Source organism: Mirounga angustirostris, unplaced genomic scaffold, assembly GCF_029215605.1.
Source record: "Mirounga angustirostris isolate CCGP_5_RB_7025 unplaced genomic scaffold, mMirAng1.0.hap1 SCAF_3, whole genome shotgun sequence".
Lineage (NCBI taxonomy): Eukaryota > Metazoa > Chordata > Mammalia > Carnivora > Phocidae > Mirounga > Mirounga angustirostris.
In genome coordinates this window covers 148,753,466-148,773,861 of record NW_026991711.1, presented here as the reverse complement: position 1 = coordinate 148,773,861, position 20,396 = coordinate 148,753,466, and the positions used below count along the sequence as shown (strand labels likewise).

The window sequence follows — 20,396 nt, the reverse complement described above, 5'->3', positions numbered from 1 at the left end:
CTCAGTTGGTTGAGCATCCGAGTCTGGATTTTGGCTCAGGTCATGATCTCAAGGTCTTAAGATTGAGCCCCATATTAGGCTCTGTGCTGGGCTTGGAGCCTGTTTAAGGCTCTCTCTTTCTCTCTCTCTCTCTCTCTCTCTGCCTTGCCCCATCCCCCATTTGAGCACTCTCTCAAAAAAAAAGATTAAAAAATAAAAAATAATGAATCTTTAAAAATAAGAGCTTTCTATTATTATTAATCATTGTATAAATAACTGCTCTTTAATTTCAACTACTGAAATATAACATAACCTAAGTACTCAATAACAATTTGAAATTGTTATGTTCCTGTTCTTTGTATTTAAAAAAAAAAATCTTAATCTATTTCAACATAAAAGATTTTCCTGCTTCAAGTAGCATATGCAAATACAGGAAAAATAACACTGCAACTCCATAAAATGAATCCATATTTTGGTTTTACTCACCCAAATAACTGTCATCAAAAATAGCTTGAGCAGTCCGAGTTGCTAACTGGTTATTATACTTGATGCTGTAAACTTTGGGGTCATATTTAGATACGATTTCTGCCACTTGATCCGAAATGAGCTGACCTGAAAAATATATACAAAATAAGTTTCTAATGGGAATTTATGATGCAGATGATAAATGGCACCTGCACACACAAAAAATAGCATTAGAGATGAATATTTCCAATGATTAGCCTTAAATAACTCTCCATAATATTAAACCTGAAATTTAATATTTTTAAAGTCACAATTACTTCTATTCAAGCTCTTTAAAATTAGTCACCGCTAGTAAACAAAAATTATGAATACAGGATTTGTCTTAATTCACAAAATGATGTTAAATAACTGGAATAATAAAATCAAGGGCTGTTTCCCAAACAAATCCATCAGAATTTGAAAAGTCTACTGAAATAATTAAATACTTTCACTTTTGGTTCAATTTTTTTTTTCCCCACAAGTTATTTGGATACACCTTTATGAAGAGGCCTGAATGGGTGAGTTCACTTTTCTTCACAACCTTAAGTTATCAGGTCGACAAGAAATCTAAAGCACTACACAAAAATCAGATTGTTCCCTACCCCAAGAAAGGTTGGGTAATTTATCAAAGTCATCTCCATACATGAAGAAAATAATCTCTTCATTTCTGCTGTTTCAGAAAAAAATTCATAGCTAATGTTTATCAGTCTGTTCCAATCTGTCCAGTCACAAAGGTTGAGTCTATAGGGGTAGGAACACTTTGTTTGGGTCACTACTTTATCCTCTGTACCTAAGCAGTACCTAACACATAGCAAGAACTCAATAACTATTTCTTGAATCAAAGAACACAGGAAAATCTCATCATCTCTTTTGAATAAAACATTATAATTTTATCTATTTGTACAGAGAGAATTCTGAGATCTATGGAAAAATTCATTCTGACATACTTACTAATTCAGAATAAAACCTGCTGATTTTAATCTTATTAGAACAAAATATTCTCTGCCCAGCCAATGAGTCTTTCAGTTACATATCCTAGACCACTTATAATAAAATTCCAATCAACATAGTATCAATTGTCTATACCAGTCCTAGTTTTTAAATAGGTATAATACTCAAGGTATTAAAAGAACTAGTCATCTAGGGGCGCCTGGGTGGCTCAGTTGGTTAAGCGTCTACCTTCGGCTCAGGTCAAGATCCCGAGGTCCTAGGATCGAACCCTACCTCCCTGCCTCAACCTCCCTGCCTGAGCAGGGAGCCCGCTTCTCCCTCTCCCTCTGCCACTTCTCCTGTTTGTGCTCTCTCTCTCAAATAAATAAATAAAACCTTAAGGAAAAAAAAAAAAGAACTAGTCATCTAAACATGTTCACAGCTGTGTCTCTTAAAAAGGCAGAGGTAAGAAGCGGTCCTGACTGAGTATCAGAGAATCAATCTTTGGTTCCCAGGCATTTTCAACAGATACCTCCCTCCCCTCCACTGAATGACATAACTAGCACAGAAGAAAAAAAAAAAAAAATCAACAACAACAAATCCATGTTTTTTATCTTACTAGAAAGCATTAATATCTCCTACTTTAATCTTGTATGCAATTAAACTGCTAATTTTGTTTTCATTTTAAAACTGTAAAACCCAATACAATTTTCCTAAATCATTTCATTTTCCAATAGATGTATAATTAATAGAAATTCAATTCTTCTGTTTCAGTTAGTATGCTGATCCATCTTTCCCTGATTTTTCTCTTTTCTTCATTTTCTCCTTTGCCATCCCTTTCAACTTTTCACTTATTCCTATTTCCCATCCCTTCTTATTTTCTTTCTTTAATGTAATTTTTCTTCAGTAAATCTCTTTCTTTAATTTCCTTTTCAATGAAGCAAAAGTAAGCATGGGTTAGAGTACAGAAGTAAAATTCGGAATTAGAAAGTACTTGCACATTAAGATAGTCATAGATTTTTCCAGTTCTTCCAAATACTGGTAATGCATAAATATCAGAATACCAAAAAACAAGAGTTCTGACCTTGTAAACACCATTTTTTAGCAGAAAACAAACATGTGAATATATTAGCTAAATAAATAACCATGTGTACCTAATGATACATGAAACATAAAGTAAAGCAAGTAAGCAAATTTAGTTACCTGTTTTCAAACTGTCAGCAAATAATGATCTGTTATGCATTTGTACAAATGGTAATTTTGTTGGGCCTCCCAGAATGACTGAAGAATGTCTTTTATCTTTATATTGATGCCAATTTAATTACATTCTTTTGAAATCCTCTATTTTAAAAACTCCCCAAACACAAAGAAATCATTCTTGATGTCAGTAATTAATGAGAAAATAACCATTTAAATATTCTAATGAGCAAATTTGAAATACTTTAAAACCATGAGCTTTCAGAATGCCACAATTTGCCTGTCATAAATTAGTTCCACACTTCCTAATGTTTATATCATAGCCTCTGGAGTACAGAGATGAAGAAGCATATGCCACAAGCAATAAAAATAAATTGTTCTAAATTACTTTATAGATTTACTTTAAAAATATTGTTTATTTTCTCCTAGGAATATCTATCTATATATATTACAATATGCCATATATTTTATTTTCTATATATCAAAATATATATAGGATACTACAGTCAAAAAAAGAATACTGTGTAACAGATAGTGATTATATATTTAAATTGTATTTTTCAATTTCTTTCTTTAAAATAATTTGAAAAATCTCATAGGCATCTAAGCCAATGGAGCATTAAACACAATCATTACTGAGTAATTTAAAAAAATATTAACCTACCTTGCCAATAAAAGCTACCAGGACCACCAAGAAGTACTCTGTCAGCCTAGATTAAATCAAACAACAAAAAGATACATATTTAAAAACAGGTAGTTTGAAAACTGAAAGCAATGTAATACACATAAAAGCTATACATACATACACATCTAATATACATAAAAGTTATATATACACATATATACCCATACAACAAAATCATAAATCTCAAACCTCTCTAACTCATTCTCAGTAAATTTTCACTGCATCTTATCTAAAATACAATAAAATACAATACAAATCAAAAAGAGTTATAATGCATTTAATATATAAAATACATGAAAATACACAAATACATACACACATTGATTCTATAGACCTGGCTGCTTCACATACTTGTTATGAAGTACTACTGTGAAATATTTTTGAGTTACAATAAAGACAAAAAGTCATTGATTTTGTCTATTTGTGGCTACACAGGCAAATTTCCTTTATAATAATCATTAAAAATTCTTCGGCTAATGAAAAATTATTTTTCATGTCCTACAGATCTAAACAGAAATGAAGTTAGAGGGTAAATTTTTCAGGGTGTATTACATATACAAATTACACTTCACTAGTATTTCTTGTATCTGTAACAAACTGCAAGTATCTAATTCAAGGAAACTGTATTTAGGGTTTGAGCATATTTTGGAAATTTCTTCCAGCTGGAGAGAAAAAAAAAAGTTTTCCCCCTCCAAACATACATATAGCCCTAGGAAGATTTCAACAGACAATTTTCCTGAGCTGGCTATGAAAAAGATACTTCTAAACTGTCTACTTTAAAAGGATACCTTTTATTTTAGAAATGAGTTGAAGAAAGTAAACAGTTAATTTAGCAATGAATATTCATGTATGAGAATTTCTGGGGTTACAGTTGCATGGGCATAGGTACAGAAAACATGGACACTTTTTTTGAAACAACACCTATTTGAAAATATTTCGTGAAAGTTTAAAGCTAATATTTATTAATATACTTCTCTTTGTTTTGCTTCCTCAAATTTTGAATTATTAGTAATTATGAATACGTTTTGAATTATGAATCTCGAATTGAGTTATTTAAATCAATTATGTAGTAAAGAAAGTCAACTATAATTACAGTCCTAGTCTAGAAAAAAAATTTTTTAGTAAAGATAAAATACAAATTTTAAAAAATAAGAAAAGGCTTTATTAATTTTCTGAATCACATAATTACATAGTTTCTACTGTTTTAATAAATTTAAGGTATTTTCTAAGAAAGCCATATTAAGCTTTCTAAGGAAGCTCTACTTTTAATCAATATATGTAAAATTTCTCTAGGAGTAATTAATATTCTCAATTTGACATTCAAAATGTTCATATATCCCACCCAAAAAAAAAACACATATAGAAAAGAAAATTATAGAAAGAAAAATACTTAAGAAAATTTTCCTTTGAAAACATACACTGAATTGTTATTTTAGGAAAACAGATAAAAACTATCAACTCTGGAGAGCATACTAGCTTAGTGAAAAATACACAGAGCCACACATATGAATTTTTTTACAATAATTAAGTTGCTCCAGCTTTACTTGGTGCCTATAGGCACATAATTGATGGCAAACATGCATGTTTCTCAACTTTTATGTAATGAAACTACAATTTTGTAACAAAGCTCCCACTGACAAGATTTTATGGAAAATCAATTTCAGTCAAACAGGAAAAACTTTAATATTATATAAATTTATCTAACTGGAAATTTTAATATTAAGTCATAATGGTTATCTGTATCTACTGAGGAGTTTTCTACTGTCCTCCATTCCCATTCTGACGTCTATTTCAAATAAGCAATGTCTGCTAGGGAGAGAATAATATAAGGCAAAGATTATCAAAATGCATGGGTCATTTTTATTAGCTATTTTCATAAAACAGGTAATAGTTATAGAGAAGTTGAAGTATTGAGCAATTAATTTTTAACAATGGTTTAGATAATGAGATAGATCTGAATCTCATTCAGTCTTAAATGAGAACTTACTTTGGTAAAATCAATGCTGAATCCTCCTTGACAAAATCCCTGTCCATCAGCATCAATATTTTCTAAAATAAAAAGATTGGAAATATACACAAACCCAAAAACAAACACATAACATAAAACAAAACATGAGAAAAATCTGTATCACTGTAATCATAAGATTAATGTACCATGAATTGGGAATGTTCATTCACTCAAGCACTTACTGAATTATTCTCACATTCTGAAAAAGTTAGTATGTATTTTTATCAGCACCATTTTCTTAGATATGGCAAGAGAGATCAAAGTACCTGGAATGGTCACCAGGAAACAGAAACATCACCTAAAATGGTAGATTTAAAACTTATTTTTAACCACAACCCACAGCAAGATTATATATTGTAACCCAGACAACCCAACATATACATATTATGTGTGTATATAATAGATATATAAATAAGACAAAATTTCACAACACAGTATCAGTATTACCATGTACAATATATTCTGACATTTTCTATTTTATTTCATTCTATTTTTTAAAAATTACTGGTTATGAACCACTATTTTGATTTCATAAAACAAAGATGAGTTGTGATCTACGAGTTAAAAATTCCAATCCTAGGGGTGCCTGGGTGGCTCAGTCATTAAGCGTCTGCCTTCGGCTCAGGTCATGATCCCAGGGTCCTGGGATCGAGCCCCATGTTGGGCTCTCTGCTCAGCGGGAAGCCTGCTTCTCCCTCTCCCACTCCCCCTGCTTATGTTCCCTCTCTTGCTGTGTCTCTTTCTGTCAAACAAATAAATAAAAAATCTTTAAAAAAAAAATTCCAATCCTAAATTCCTATTATTACCCTACAGTTGCTAGCCTACAGTCTTCACAAATTTATTACGAATACTATTAAGAGATACATACATTCCTAATACATATTTACTACACATATATTTTATAGCCAACAACCATAAAAAATCTATTGAAAACGTAGTTCAGAATTTTGGGAGAGAGCCAGACCCTAACTTAATGTTCAGCAAAAAGCAAAATACGAACTATCTTCACAACATATTTAGAACTGCAGTCTAATGAACGTGAACACCTTTGAACATGACACTTTCAATTATTTTCCAAATGGTAACAGACTCAGTAGTTAGACTCTTTGGTGGTTACCTTTTATTTGGTAGTTCTCACAAAAGGGGACAATTTCTGGACAATTAGCCAATTAATTTAAATTAACTCTAATCATGAGTAATACTGTATCTAGAATACATGTAAGGATGAACCTGAAGACTCTCCCTTGTTTTATTTTGAGGATAACAAGGAACAATGAAAACAATACTCTTTAGTTATCAAGGAATTCTTGTAGCCAATGTTACAATACATAAATAATTATGCTATAGTATTACTATATTTCCTACCCAAACACAGGAACCAAAAATATCTATTTTCAGTACAACTGAAAGGACAACTTCCAAAAATTTTTGTCAAATACTCCCATCAAAAATTTTGAACACATTTTAAAAACCTGGGAACTGCCCCAAGATTACACACTTAATAACTAAATTTAGAATTTGTTTTAGAAAATAGCCTCAAGAGTGTAATGCTACCCCAATGTAAATTTTTCTAACCGAGAGGGAATGGGAAAATGTGGGCTGGGATTTCCAGCATCTAGTGAATCACACTGAGGAATTCTGCTCTGACCTCAAGTCAGCCATTTATTTCCTTTATTCAAGTTGTATTCAGGGGAACTATTTCAGGCCATTTATAAAGACATCTCTTTTTGATTATCATACTGTATATTTATCTGCTTTATTTGGTTTCCCAGAATGTCCAGCTAGAAAACAGGACTGTCCTTTAAAATTTTCTTAACAGGTATGTATTAAACTGAGTGTTTATGCCAATGTAAAGAATTTTATGGTAACTACAAGCTATTTCAGTGAAGGTTTTTGTTTTTATTCCTATAGATGAATAATATTTCTCCTACTTGTCAAGCCTGACAGCATTATAAACAATATTACTGATTATGATAGTAAGAGCACCTTATGTTTATTAAGCCCCTTCCATGAGCCACGTACAGTACTAAAGCATTTTCCAAGGCATTATCTTTTAAAATCGTATGCAATCCTATGAGAGATACTATTATCATTCACAATGTACAGATAAGGAAGTGAAGGCTTACAGAAATGAAGTACCCTGACCACAGTCAGCCAGCTAGTAAATAAGAGAGCATGGATCTGAGCCCAGTGTGTCCACACCACTAACCTGCACTATCTCAAATCAACAGTGTACTTATAATTTCCTGAGTAACTATCAAGGGGGAAGAAAAGGCAACTAGTTTTCATAACTGAGAAAAATCTATGTACAAATAATGTCACCAGAAAGTAGAAGGAACAAAGAACGCAGCCTGAGCATGGAATTGAAAGTATTTAAGTGACATGATTTGTGGCTCTGGAACTTTTAGAAAGACACCTGGCCTATTGTGTAAAGCCATTAGGTCACAGGTAGTTATGAAAAGCCAAAAGCAAACATAATCAGGAATAAAGAAATTTTTTACAGACAGTGAAGTTTCATGCCCAGGGTGTCCACACAGATCATGTTGAAAACAAAAGCAAACAAACAAAATACCCCACAAACTACCACTACCAAAACAAGCAAAATTATCAAGTTAGCAATGTAGCCCTTCAAAATTGGCATTCCCAAGCAAAATCAATCATTGGTTGCATAATCTATTGAAGCATGAAGAAAATACAAAACACAAAAATTATACCTCTAAAGTCTTTTATCCGAATCAGTGTTTTACACCAAGAGTGAAACAAAGGCCCAGAGTGATTAAGTAAATCACGCATAGCTACAGCAGGTTGTTGACAAAATTCGAGAATATAACCCAGGTTCTCAGATTCCCGCTCCTGAGCATGTTTCCCCCCCTCTGGTCATGTTGCCCCTTGTAATTTGGGCCTGTAGGTAGCTTCATATTGCAAGGGTTGAGCCAAAAAGCATGTACAATAATCAAGGGATACTGAAAGCCAGATTTATTAGGAAGAAAGGCATTCACTTTGATTTTTGAAGTTATTCTTTTGCTTTTTCTAAGATTTGAGGTTTTATTATCTGATCAGGGATCTGCAACTTTTTCTGTAAAAGACCAGATACTAAATATTTTAGACTTAGGGGGTATATGGTCACTGTGGCAATTACTCAGCTCTCCCTTTATAAATAACATGTAAACAAATGGGTGGGGCTATATTCCAATAAAATTTTATTTACAAAAAGAGGCTCACAAGACAGTTTGCTGACCTGATTTGGTTGTTAAATACTTTAGAAAATAAGGTTTAAAATGATTTTACAATTTCTGTGCCTATATGTAAAATTTCTGTGCCTAAACCAAATAAACAAAAGACAGATACATCATGCAAATACTGCCTTCATCCTTTAAACACATGTTGAGTAACTGGTCATCACTGAAGAGGCAAAATGACAAAAACTATTAGCCTAACCTGGCAGTATATCCATGATGGATCATCATTAGAATGCTTGCTTTCAGAAGGGTACCAAGTACTCTTACACATCCAGAATAATCCAAACCTGTATTTGTGAAAGCTGGGTGTATTTTTTATGGATAAGCTTTGGTTAACACTGAGGCCACTGAAATGGAAAACAATTCCCATTGTTAGTATTACAAGGAAAGGATTCATCTGGAGTAAGACCTGGGTTCAAATCCTCACTAGTAGGAAAAAATTACTTGCAACTGTCTGAATCTCAGCTCCCACATCTATCATGTGAGAATAAGGGTGACTTTTACATGCACGTCCATCATGTAAGTGGTAAGTTACAAACCTGGCATGCAAGAGTTAGCTCATTCCTCACAGCTATAAAATTATCTTTTCAAAGTAGGATCGTTTTTACAATACAATTAAAAACATAATTTAGTTCTCGCATTTTCCACATACCACAAAGACAACAGTGTTGTGACCAAAAGAGCAACGTAAAGGTGATGATACAGATGGTATGAAGTACTGAGTATAGGGCTGCCAACCTCCTCTGTCCTACGTAAGGTGTGCTTTCTGACCTATCCTAAGAAATAATGCAGTTCTGGGGAGGTATCGTTCTGATGTGTACCTCTCACGTACAACAAATAGAGTCAAGTTGGTGGGTTAAGAAATAAATATTAATAATAATCATTTGCAACTGCTTGGAGGTTCAAGTGCTTAGAATTTTAAAGACTGAACAGTTCCCCTGGCCTGGTGTCTTAAGTCACCTAACATGGAAAAAAAGAATTTAGCAGTAACAGTCCTACATGTTATACCTCTATTACTGATTCTCTCTACTGAACTGCCTGGTGACCAATGGAACAAAGAAAGGGGAGCCTGGGTGGCTCAGTCAGTAAAGTGTCTGCCTTCAGCTCAGGTCATGATCTCAGGGTCTTGAGATCGAGTCCCGCATCGGGCTCCTTGCTCAGCGGGGAGCCTGCTTCTCCCTCTGCCCCTCTCCCCTGCTTGTGCTCTTTCTTTCTCTCTCTCTCTCTAATAAATAAAATCTTAAAAAAAAAAAAAAAAGTACAGGAATCTCCTTTGGAAAAGCATTATCAAAATTTTAAGTGCTTAAAATCATCTTTAGTCACAATATGAATTTCATCTGAAATTTCAAATAATATTAGACAACAAAGTGAGATCTTTTGGATCATCAGAAGAGGAGTAATCTTGATAACACTGACAGAGAAACTCTGATTTAAAAGAAAGAAAATCCAGGAGTGCTTGGCTGGCTCAGTTGGTTTTGAGTTTGAGCCCCAGGTTGGGTGTAAAGATTACTTAAAAAGTAAACCTTTTAAAAAAATTTTTTTTAATTAAAAACAAAATTAAATGAAAATTCTGACTCAAAGTCCTGAGCTCAATGTTTCACCTTCCTATACAAACTCTAGCTCTTTAAGACATATTTTTTTACATTTAACATCATTATTAATATAAAGCTCTAGTTCTTAAACTTTGGTATCCTTTAAATTCCCTTTTAGAGTTTCCTAAAAAGGAAGGTACACAGGCCTGACAAAGACCTACTGCATCAGAATCTTTTGTTCTAGGGAGTCCCACATGTATGTTAGAGAAGCTCAATGGAGCATCTTTTGACTCACACATAATATGTCTACAATTTTTAAGACACACACGCACATTTTTAACAAACTAGGCTTCCCAACCCTCTTTTAAAAGCTGGTACAACTTCCTGTACATACTTGATCTGCATGGAGCATACTCCACAGTCTTTGCTCCATCCTGAAGAAAGCATGTTCCAACAGGCTCTCTCTCCTGTTTCATTTCAGTCCTCCAGTGGTACAGCGGGGCACAGGCCTGAAATCAAAGGGGATGGTCCACGGCATAAAAATTCCCTGAAAATATTAGTGTTTCAGACAATCTGTACAACTTCAGAATTCAAAAACACTTTCTAAGCATTAATAAAAATTAATCAAGCCTGTCTTATACCAAGAATTCCTTATCACAACAGTGGATACAGATTTAAAAAGTACTTTCCTCACATATTTTTTTTTTCAAAATAGTTAGCAAAACTATTTCATGTAGCACTTTTCTTGATGTTATGCACTAAGCTGATGGTCACAGATTAAATCAACATTTGAACTAAATAACATTCTCATGCATGTAGAATATACCCCTAAATTATAAAGCAAGTGATTTATTATTAAGAAAAAAATAAAAGACTTTGCAGTGCTTATTTTACATACTTTCCAAATAAATTATGACTTTTTTGTTTTCAGAGTTACAGATTTCAACACCATGTACAAGAAGCGGAACAGTAACATATAATTTACCAAAATGTGACAATTTAATTCTGGAAAAAGGTTCAATTAACTTTCTGTAATACTTTTTTGAAGCAAAACATTAACACAAACACTGCAGATATTAATAGTAGGTTATTTTATATTTACCCTGAAAAAAGTGAAAGGAGATGATTATTGCTACTTTTCTACATGTACTTGATGTTTCATGTACAAGGATTATTTGCTCCTTCTGCTTATTTCTGCTTCTTTGCTTTCTGCCTAGAGTGCCCCCACTCTCAACCCCATCCTTTATTTCCAGCTGGACACATCCTTTAAAGCTCCTTTGAAATTTCAGCTCCTAAACAAATTCTTTCCTAATGCCCCACAATAGGATTTTTAAAAACAGTAATAAACACAATGCAGATAATTAAAACAGGGAAGGACTTTCTAAGGAAATGAAATTAAAGCTGAAATCAGAATAATGAGGAGCTAGCCAAGTGAAAATCAACAAGATGAGCATAACATAGTCAGAGGGAACAAAAACATTAAGATACTAACTGCAGTGACTTGTCATGTGGAAGGAATAAAGACCAGTGTAGCTAAAGCATGTGAGGTGCAGTAAGATGATGCCAGAGACAAGAGCCAGTGACCTGATTATGGAGATGCTCACAAGCCAGAAGAAGCAGCGATTTGTCCTCTGAGCGTGATGGAAAACCACTTGACTGTTTTAATTGAGAAGAAATGCTCTGATTCACTCTGGTCCTCCTCTGGAGAATGGATTGTAGTTGGGGCAGGAGAGGAAGCAGAAAGAGGAGGACAGCACTACAGGAACCCAGGTGGGTAATGATGGTGGCTTGATACAGGGTGGAAATAGTGCAGATGATGATCATTTATTGATGGATGTGAGATATATTCTGGACGCAAAATTGATACAGCTTGCTGGTGGATGCAGTAGGGAGTCATGCCTCTAAACAAGTTGGGGAAGTTTTATATGGAAAGTTATCTTTTTGTTTTTTCCCTTTTTAAATTTTTATTTATTTATTTATTTATTTATTTATTTATTTATTTATTTATTTATTTATTTTATTTGAGAGAGATAGAGCACAAGCAGGGGGAGCTGCAGAGGGAGAGGGAAAAGCAGGTTCCCCACTGAGCAGGAAGCCCGACAGGGGGCCCAATCCCAGGACCCCGAGACCATGACCTGAGCCGAAGGCAAATGCCCAATCGACTGAGCCACCCAGGTGCCCCTGTGTTCTTTCCTTTTTGATAGTGGGTAACAAAAGTTCTATTTTAGCCATGTTCATTTTGAGTAATAATATAGGAGATATCCAAATGGAAATGTCACATAGCTTGTTTGGAAATATGACTTTGAAACTCCAAGGAGAACTAGGAGCTAGAGTGATAGATTTGGGGATTATGACATTTGGATTTTATTTACAGCAATGAGACAGAATAGGAACAGCCAGGTAAAAGGTGTAGTTAAAGAAGATGGGGGTCCAGAACACAGCCTAGGAACAACCCAATATTTAGAGACTGAGCAGAAGAGGAGACTGCAAGGAGCAGGCAAAGAAATGGGAGAAACCAGGAAAATACAGTGTTCCAGAAGCCAAGGGAAGAAAAGCATCTCAAAAAGAACGGCCTAACTGACCTTGCTGAATGGTGCTGAGACGACAAGAAACATAAGAACAAGTACCAATGATTTCAGTGACCTGATAGCCAAGGGTGACTTTGGCCATGCCTACCTGAGCCTGACTGCAGTGGTTGGGAAGACAATGTGAAGAAAGTAGAGATGGTCACTGCAGAAAACACTTTCAAAAAGTTTCTGAAAAGGGGAGCCAAGTAATGAGGCATAGCGGTGGGGAAGAGGCAACGGGAAGGTTGCTCTATTTTTAAAGAGAGGAGGTACTAGTGTGTTTGATTAATCATAGGCCCACTAGTCCTATACCTGGCTGGATAGAAACATACTGACGGGAAGTATCAACAGGGGCAGGAGAAAGGAACAACGTAGGAATGAAGGTAGAAAGTAGCAGAACCCAAGTGACTAAACTCACCTACATGGAAGTAACCAAAAGACTTACCAGAATTTTATCCTGTTTTGATCTCACAGATGCTCCAAACCACTGGTGAGACTTAAACTCCAGTGGATCATCCTTGGCATAATCTCTATTGCCTAAGAAAAATAATGTGAGGGGGGGAGAAACAAAATATATATTCTTAGTATAACAGAGTTTATTTCAATCCAGTCAGGTGTACAAATAGTGTAATCAAATAGCCTTTGATTAATCAAATACCACATTAGCTATTTATCTCATGTACTTTATGAATGTCAGGAACTTTCAACTAATCAAAAAATAAAACACAGGATGACTAGAAGTGTGTCAGGGTTGTATTAACTATTACAATGCAGATGTGAAAAAATAATACTAAGTTTCCCAACTGCTAAGTTGTAGGATCATTAACTATTAAATCCTTATAATTACCTACTGTATTCCCACAAGTTCTGTGATATAAAGATGTTATAAAAACAAAAAGCTACTGCCAGGATGCCTGGGTGGCTCAGTCAGTTAAGCGTCTGCCTTCAGCTCAGGTCATGATCCCAGGGTGCTGCGATCGAGCCCCACATCTGGCTCAACTGCTCAGCACGGAGCCTGCTTCTCCCTCTCCCTCTGCCTGCCGTTCCCCCTGCTTGTGCTCTCCCTCTCTCTGACAAATAAATAAATAAAATCTAAAAAAAAAAAAAAAAGCTACTGCCTTTATAAAACACCAGTAGCAAAAGACTAAAATAAAAGACTAAGAGAGTGCAAATGACATTATAACACAGGAGTTAGAATCTAGAAAACATGATTTGGCTGGTGGGAAAAAGAATTAGCTTTGGCACACTGCATGCAAGTACTTATTTTCAGTTTACATTACTGAGAAAATTATTCCTAATGTATCAGCCACTCATGTAAAGCACTAGAAAAAGGAAAGGAAAAGGAAAGAAAAGAATCCTTTCCATTGAAAAGCTGTTAAATTGGTCAAGGAAAAAAAATATGGAAACATATCCATAAAGCATTTGGGGAAAGAGAGACTTTTTTTTTTTTTTGAGAAAGATACTAATTATTTTTAAAGTCTAGTCTGTTCCTCTTAAAATCTACTTATAATAATCATTCTTTATAGATATATATTCTAAGGGGCATCTGGATGGCACAGTGGGCTGAGTGTACGACTCTTGGTTTCAGCTCAGGTGGTGATCTCAGGGTCCTGAGATGGAGTCTCACATCAGGCTCTGCACCCAGCCTGGAGTCTGATTGAGATTTTCTCTCCCTCCCCTCTGTCCCTACCCCCACTCGCATGCAACTCTCTCAATCTAAAATAAATATTTTTTTAAAAAACAATATATATTTCAAGAACTATACTGGACAAATACAGCAGACAAGGGTCAATTTTAAGACTGCCAGCCAATGTGTAAAAATCACCAAAAGGTTTGTGTTAAATCCATTCCCTAAATTTCATTCATCTAAGGTAGTGCTTATGGTTATTCAGTTCCATTCTGAAGACTTAAGACCAACTGAAGTTATAAATAATTAATGAGAATTTCAATAATGCCAGGTGTCTTACAGGCAAGGTAAAGGGTATAATACTGTTCACTATACTATTCTTTTACCTTTTCATTATTTTTTTTAGATTTACTTATTTATTTATTTGAGGGAGAGAGAGAAAGCATGAGAGAAAGAGAACACATGAGTGGGGGGGAGGGGCAGAGGGAGAGGGAGAAGCAGACTCCCCATTGAGCGGGGAGCCCAATGTGGGACTCGATCCCAGCACCCCGGTATCATGACTTGGGTCAAAAGCAGATGCTTAACTGACTGAGCCCCCAGGAGCCCCCCTTTTCATTATTTTGAAAAAATTTTCTTTAATGTGTCAATCTCCAAAGGCCTCTATCTGTATCTGTTCCTTGTCAGTGGTCACAAAGATACATTTTGTAAGTAGAAGGAAGGAGAGATGGAACTTAGCTAGTATATGCCCTTCACCATGAAAACCAAGGTTTCCCAACAGTAGTTGGCTTGCCTCTGAAGCCTATGTTCACCTTGCCATCACCGCTAGGAACAATACATGTCAATGACCCATAGATCACTGATCCATTCGTCAATGGACTCCTTTATATTTCCCATCCTGCTACAGTTAGGTTAAAGCCACATAACTAGTGCTTGCCAATAAGCTAAGAGCAGAAGCGGCAGATGTCGCTTCCAACAGTTCAAGTAAGTTAAAAGTGCATATGAGCTCACTAATCAGCAAAGAAATGCAAATCAAAACCACAATAAGATAACATCTCACACCAGTTAGGATGGCCATTATCCAAAAACAAACAAGACAAAACAAAAGCTAACAAGTGTTGGAGAGCACGTGGAGAAGAGGGAACCCCTGCACACTGCAAGTGGAAATGTAAATTGATGCATCCATTATGAAAAACAGTATGGAGGTTACTCAAGAAATTAAATATGGGACTGCTGTATGATCCAGGAATCCAACTTCTGGGTATATATCCAAAGGAATGAAATCACTATCCTCAAAGGGGTATCTGTATTCCCATGTTCACTGCAGCATTACCCGTAATAGCCAAGATATGATGGCAACCTAAATATCTACTGACCCATGAACAGACAGTATACAGAATATTAGTTAGCCATAAAAAAAGAAGAAAATCCTGCCAGTTGAGACACTGATGGATCTAGAGAATATTATGCTAAGTGAAATAAGTTAGACACAGACAAATACTCCATTCTATCACTTATATGTGGAATCTAAAATAATCAACTCATTAGAAAACAAATAAAACAAATAAAACAAAAAAAAAGTAGATATGAAATCTCCATGTTTTCTCTTACCCATCCATAAGGCTAGAATAATATGGTAGAATCACATGATACAAGCAGCTTCGGCCCAAGCTTTAAACTATAAGAACAGCCAAATGACCCACACTAGATGACGATATGAGCAAGAAATAGTCTTTTTTTTTTTTAAGTGAAATTTGAGGTTTTGTTTGGAAATAAAGCTTGACTGAAGTATAGCCTAGTGTAGCTTGAGTAATATACATTCTGCTATTTCCAAAAGGGCCTGACCAACAATTACAAAGAAGTTTAGCCTCTGGACGAAATGGGATTCAACTGATAATTTTCAATGTTTTAAACCATAAAATTTATGCTTACAAACACAATTTTTCTATTCCACTGCAAGCTAACTGTTCTCTTACTGTGCTACAGACTTTCTATTCTATTCCTAACTACAAAGGAAATGAAGGCATTTACCTTACCCCCTTACATTAATGAAGGAGGTAAAAGGCAGCATGACTGAGAAACGGGTGCTTGGAAAGATTCACCTCCACTCATTGTCCCGAGACCATAGACAAATTCAGGTAATCTTAGCCCAAGGGAACTGAGTTTATGAGCTAATAATGCATGTGAATGAAAAGTGTAACATTCTCAGAATTGCTACTTCCTGCTTCTGCTTTCATTTAAAAGAAAGCCTTTTCAGCTAGACCCTAAAGATGTCCAAGCAGAAACAAAGCTTTTCTTTATTAGAAGAAATCTTTGTCTATACCACATCAGAAAGGTTCAAATTAAGGCTCCATATATTTCCTCATAAGCTCTACAACTGCCAATTTCAAAAACAAAATGATGCAGAACCAATATCACTATATTCTTTGTTGCGGGAGGCGGGTCTTTATTTTTTTATGTTTTTCTAAATTTTATTTTTTTATTTAAATTCAATTAATTAACATATGTATTATTAGTTTCAGAGATAGAGGTCAGGGATTCATCGTTTTTTTTTAAGATTTTATTTATTTGACAGAGAGCACAAGCAGGCAGAACAGCCGGCAGAGGGAGAGGGGGAGGGAGAAGCAGGCTCCCCGCTGAGCAAGGAGCCTGAAGAGGCTTGATCCCAGGACCCTGGGAACATGACCTGAGCTGAAGGCAGATGCTTAACTGACTGAGCCACCCAAGCGCCCCATCATTAGTCTTATATAATACACAGTGCTCATTACATTACATGCCCTCCTTAATGTCCATCACCCAGTTACCCCATCCCCCCACTGTCTCCCCTCAAGCAACCCTCAGCTTGCTTCCTATGATTAAGAGTCTCTTATGGTTTGTCTCCCTCTCTGATTTCGTCTTGTTTTATTTTTTCCTCTCTTCCCCTATGATCTTCTGCTTTGTTTCTTAAATTGCACATATGAGTGAGATAATATAATCGTCTTTCTCTAACTGACTTATTTCACTTAGCATAATACCTTCTAGTTCCATCCACGTCATTGCAAATGGCAAGATTTCATTTTTTTGATGGCTGAGTAGTATTCCATTGTATACATATGCCACATCTTCTTTATCCATTCATCTATCCACTGGCATCAGAGCTCTTTCCATAGTTTGCCTATTATGGACATTGCTGCTATAAATATTGGGGTACAGGTGTACCTTCAGATCACTATATTTGTTATCTTTGGGATATATACTAGTATTGCTATTGCTGGGTCACAGGATAGCTCTATTTTCAACTTTTTGAGAAATCTCCATACTGTTTTCCAGAGTGGCTGCACCAGCTTGCATTCCCACCAACAGTGTAAGAGGATTCCCCTTTCTCTGCATCCTTGCCAACGTCTATCATTTCCTGATGTGTTAATTTTAGCCATTCTGACAGGTGTGAGGTGGTATCTCACTGTGGTTTTGATTTGTATTTCCCAGATGCCAAGTGATGTAGAGCATTTTTTCATGTGTCTGTTGGTCACTTGGATGTCTTCTTTGGACAAGTGTCTGATCATGTCTTCTGCCTACCCATTTCTTGATCAGATTATTTGTTCTTTGGGTGTTGAGTTTGGTAAATTCTTTATAGATTTTGGATACTAACCCTTTATCTGATAAGACATTTGCAAATATCTCCTCCGATTCTGTCAGTTGTCTTGGTTTTGTCAACTGTTTACTTTGCTGTGCAAAAGCTTTTTATCTTGATGAAGTCCCAATAGTTCATTTTTGCTTTTGTTTCCCTTGCCTTTGGAGACATGACTAGCAAGACGTTACTGCAGCTGAGGTCACAAAAGCTGCTGCTTGTGTTCTCCTCCAGGATTTTGATGGACTCTTCTCACACTGAGGTCGTTCATCCATTTTGAGTCTATTTTTGTGTATGGTGTAAGGAAATGGTCCAGTTTCATTCTTCTGCATGTGGCTGTCCAATTTGCCCTATACCATTTGTTGAAGAGACCGTCTTTTTTCCATTGGCTGTTCTTTCCTGTTTTGTTGAAGATTAGTTGACCATAGAGTTGAGGGTCCATTTCTGGGTTCTCTATTCTGTTCTGTTGATCTATGTGCCTGTTTTTGTGCCAGGACCATACTGTCTTGATGATGACAGCTTTGTAATAGAACTCCGGGATTGTGATGCCACCAGCTTAGGTTTTCTTTTTCAACATTCCTTTGGCTATTCAGGGTCTCTTCTGGTTCCATACAAATTTTAGGATTATTTGTTCCTCTGTAAAAAATGTGATGGTACTTTGATAGGGATTGTATTGAATGTATAGATTGCACTAGGTAGAACAGACATTTTAACCATATTTGTTCTTCCAATCCATGAGCATGGAACATTTCTCCAATTCTTTATGTCTCCCTCAATTTCTTTCATGAGTGTTCTATAGTTTTCTGAGTACAGATCCTTTGCCTCTTTGGGGAAGTTTATTCCTAGGTATCTTACGGTTTTTGGTGCAACTGTGAATGGGATCGACTCCTTAAATTCTGTTTCTTCTAGCTCATTGTTAGTGTATAGAAATGCAACTGATTTCTGTGCAATGATTTTATATCCTGCCACTTTGCTGAATTCCTGTATGAGTTCTAGCAATTTTGGGGTGGAGTCTTTTAGGTTTTCCACATAGAGTATCAATGTATTATGAGAAGACTGAGAGTTTGACTACTACTTCCTTGCCGATTCGGATCCTTTTACTTCTTTTTGTTGTCTGATCGTTGAAGCTAGGACTTCCAGCACTATGTTGAACAACAGTAGTGAGAGTGGACATCCCTGTCATTTCCTAACATTAGGGGAAAAGCTCTGTTTTTCCCTGTTGAGAATGATATTTGCTGTGGGCTTTTTGTATATGGCTTTTATGATATTGAGGTATCTTCCCTCTATCCCTACACTGTGAAGAGATTTAATCAGGAAAGGATGCTGTACTTTGTCAAATGCTTTTTCTGCATCTATTGAGAGGATCATATGGTTCTTGTCCTTTCTTTTATTTATGTAGTGTTCTTTTATTTATGGAGTGTATCACAATGATTGATTTGCAGATGTTGAGCCACACTTGCAGCCCAGGAATAAATCCCACTTGGTCATGGTGAATAATCCTTTTATTCCTGTTGGATCCTATTGGCTAGTATCTTGGTGATAATTTTTGCATCCCTGTTCATCAGGGATATTAGTCTGTAATTCTCCTTTTTGGTGGGGCCTTGGTCTGGTTTTGGGATCAAGGTAACGCTGGCCTCACAGAAAGAGTCTGGAAGTTTTCCTTCCATTTATTTTTGTTGAAACAGCTTCAGAAGAATAGGTATTAATTCTTCTTTAAATGTTTGGTAGAATTCCCCTGGGAAGCCATCTGCTCCTGGACTCTTGCTTGTTGGGAGATTTTTGATCACTGCTTCAATTTCCTTGCAGGTTATGGGTCTATTCAGGTTTTCTATTTCTTCTTGTTTCAGTTTTGGTAGTTAATACATCTCTAAGAATGTATCCATTTCTTCCAGATTGCCTAATTTGTTGGCATATAGTTGTTCATAATATGTTCTTAAAATTGTTTGTATTTCTTTGGTGTTGGCTGGTGATCTCTTTCACTCATGATTTTATTATTTTAGGTCCTTTCTCTTTTCATTTTGATAAGTCTGGCTAGGGGTTAAGCAATCTTATTAATTCTTTCAAAGAACCAGCTCCTAGTTTCACTGATCTGTTACACTGTTCTGGTTTCTATTTCATTGATTTCTGCTCTAACCTTTATTCATTCTCTTCTGCTGGGTTTAGGCTTTATTTGCTGTTCTTTCTCCAGCTCCTTTAGATATAAAGTTAGGTTGTGTATTTGAGACCTTTCTTGTTTCTTGAGAAAGGCTTATATTGCTATATACTTGGACTGCCTTTGCTGCATCCCAAAGGTTTTGAACAGTTGTGTTCTCATTTTCATTTATTTCCATGATTTTTTTTTTAATTCTTCTTTAACTTCCTGGTTGACCCATTCATTCTTTGGTAGGATGCTCTTTAGGCTCCATGTATTTCAGTTCTCTCCAAATTTCCTCTTGTGAGTGAGTTCAAGTTTCAAGCATTGTGGTTTGAAAATATGCAGGGAATGATCCCAATCTTTTTGGTACCAGTTGTGACCCAGTATGTG

At 35.6% G+C, this 20,396-nt stretch overlaps 1 protein-coding gene across 2 annotated transcripts in view; it reads right to left on the bottom strand.

Annotated features, from left to right (window-relative positions):
• The window catches only part of ITGAV (integrin subunit alpha V), a 95,461-nt gene that overhangs the window by 42,044 nt on the left and 33,021 nt on the right, over positions 1–20,396 (bottom strand). For both annotated transcript variants that reach the window (XM_045868390.3, XM_045868392.3), the window contains exons 3-7: positions 13,087–13,178; positions 10,469–10,583; positions 5,283–5,344; positions 3,275–3,320; positions 466–591 (exon numbers count right to left, since the gene is read on the bottom strand). In XM_045868390.3, the coding sequence (XP_045724346.1) occupies positions 466–591; positions 3,275–3,320; positions 5,283–5,344; positions 10,469–10,583; positions 13,087–13,178 (441 nt within the window). The remainder of the gene's footprint in view (positions 1–465; positions 592–3,274; positions 3,321–5,282; positions 5,345–10,468; positions 10,584–13,086; positions 13,179–20,396) is intronic.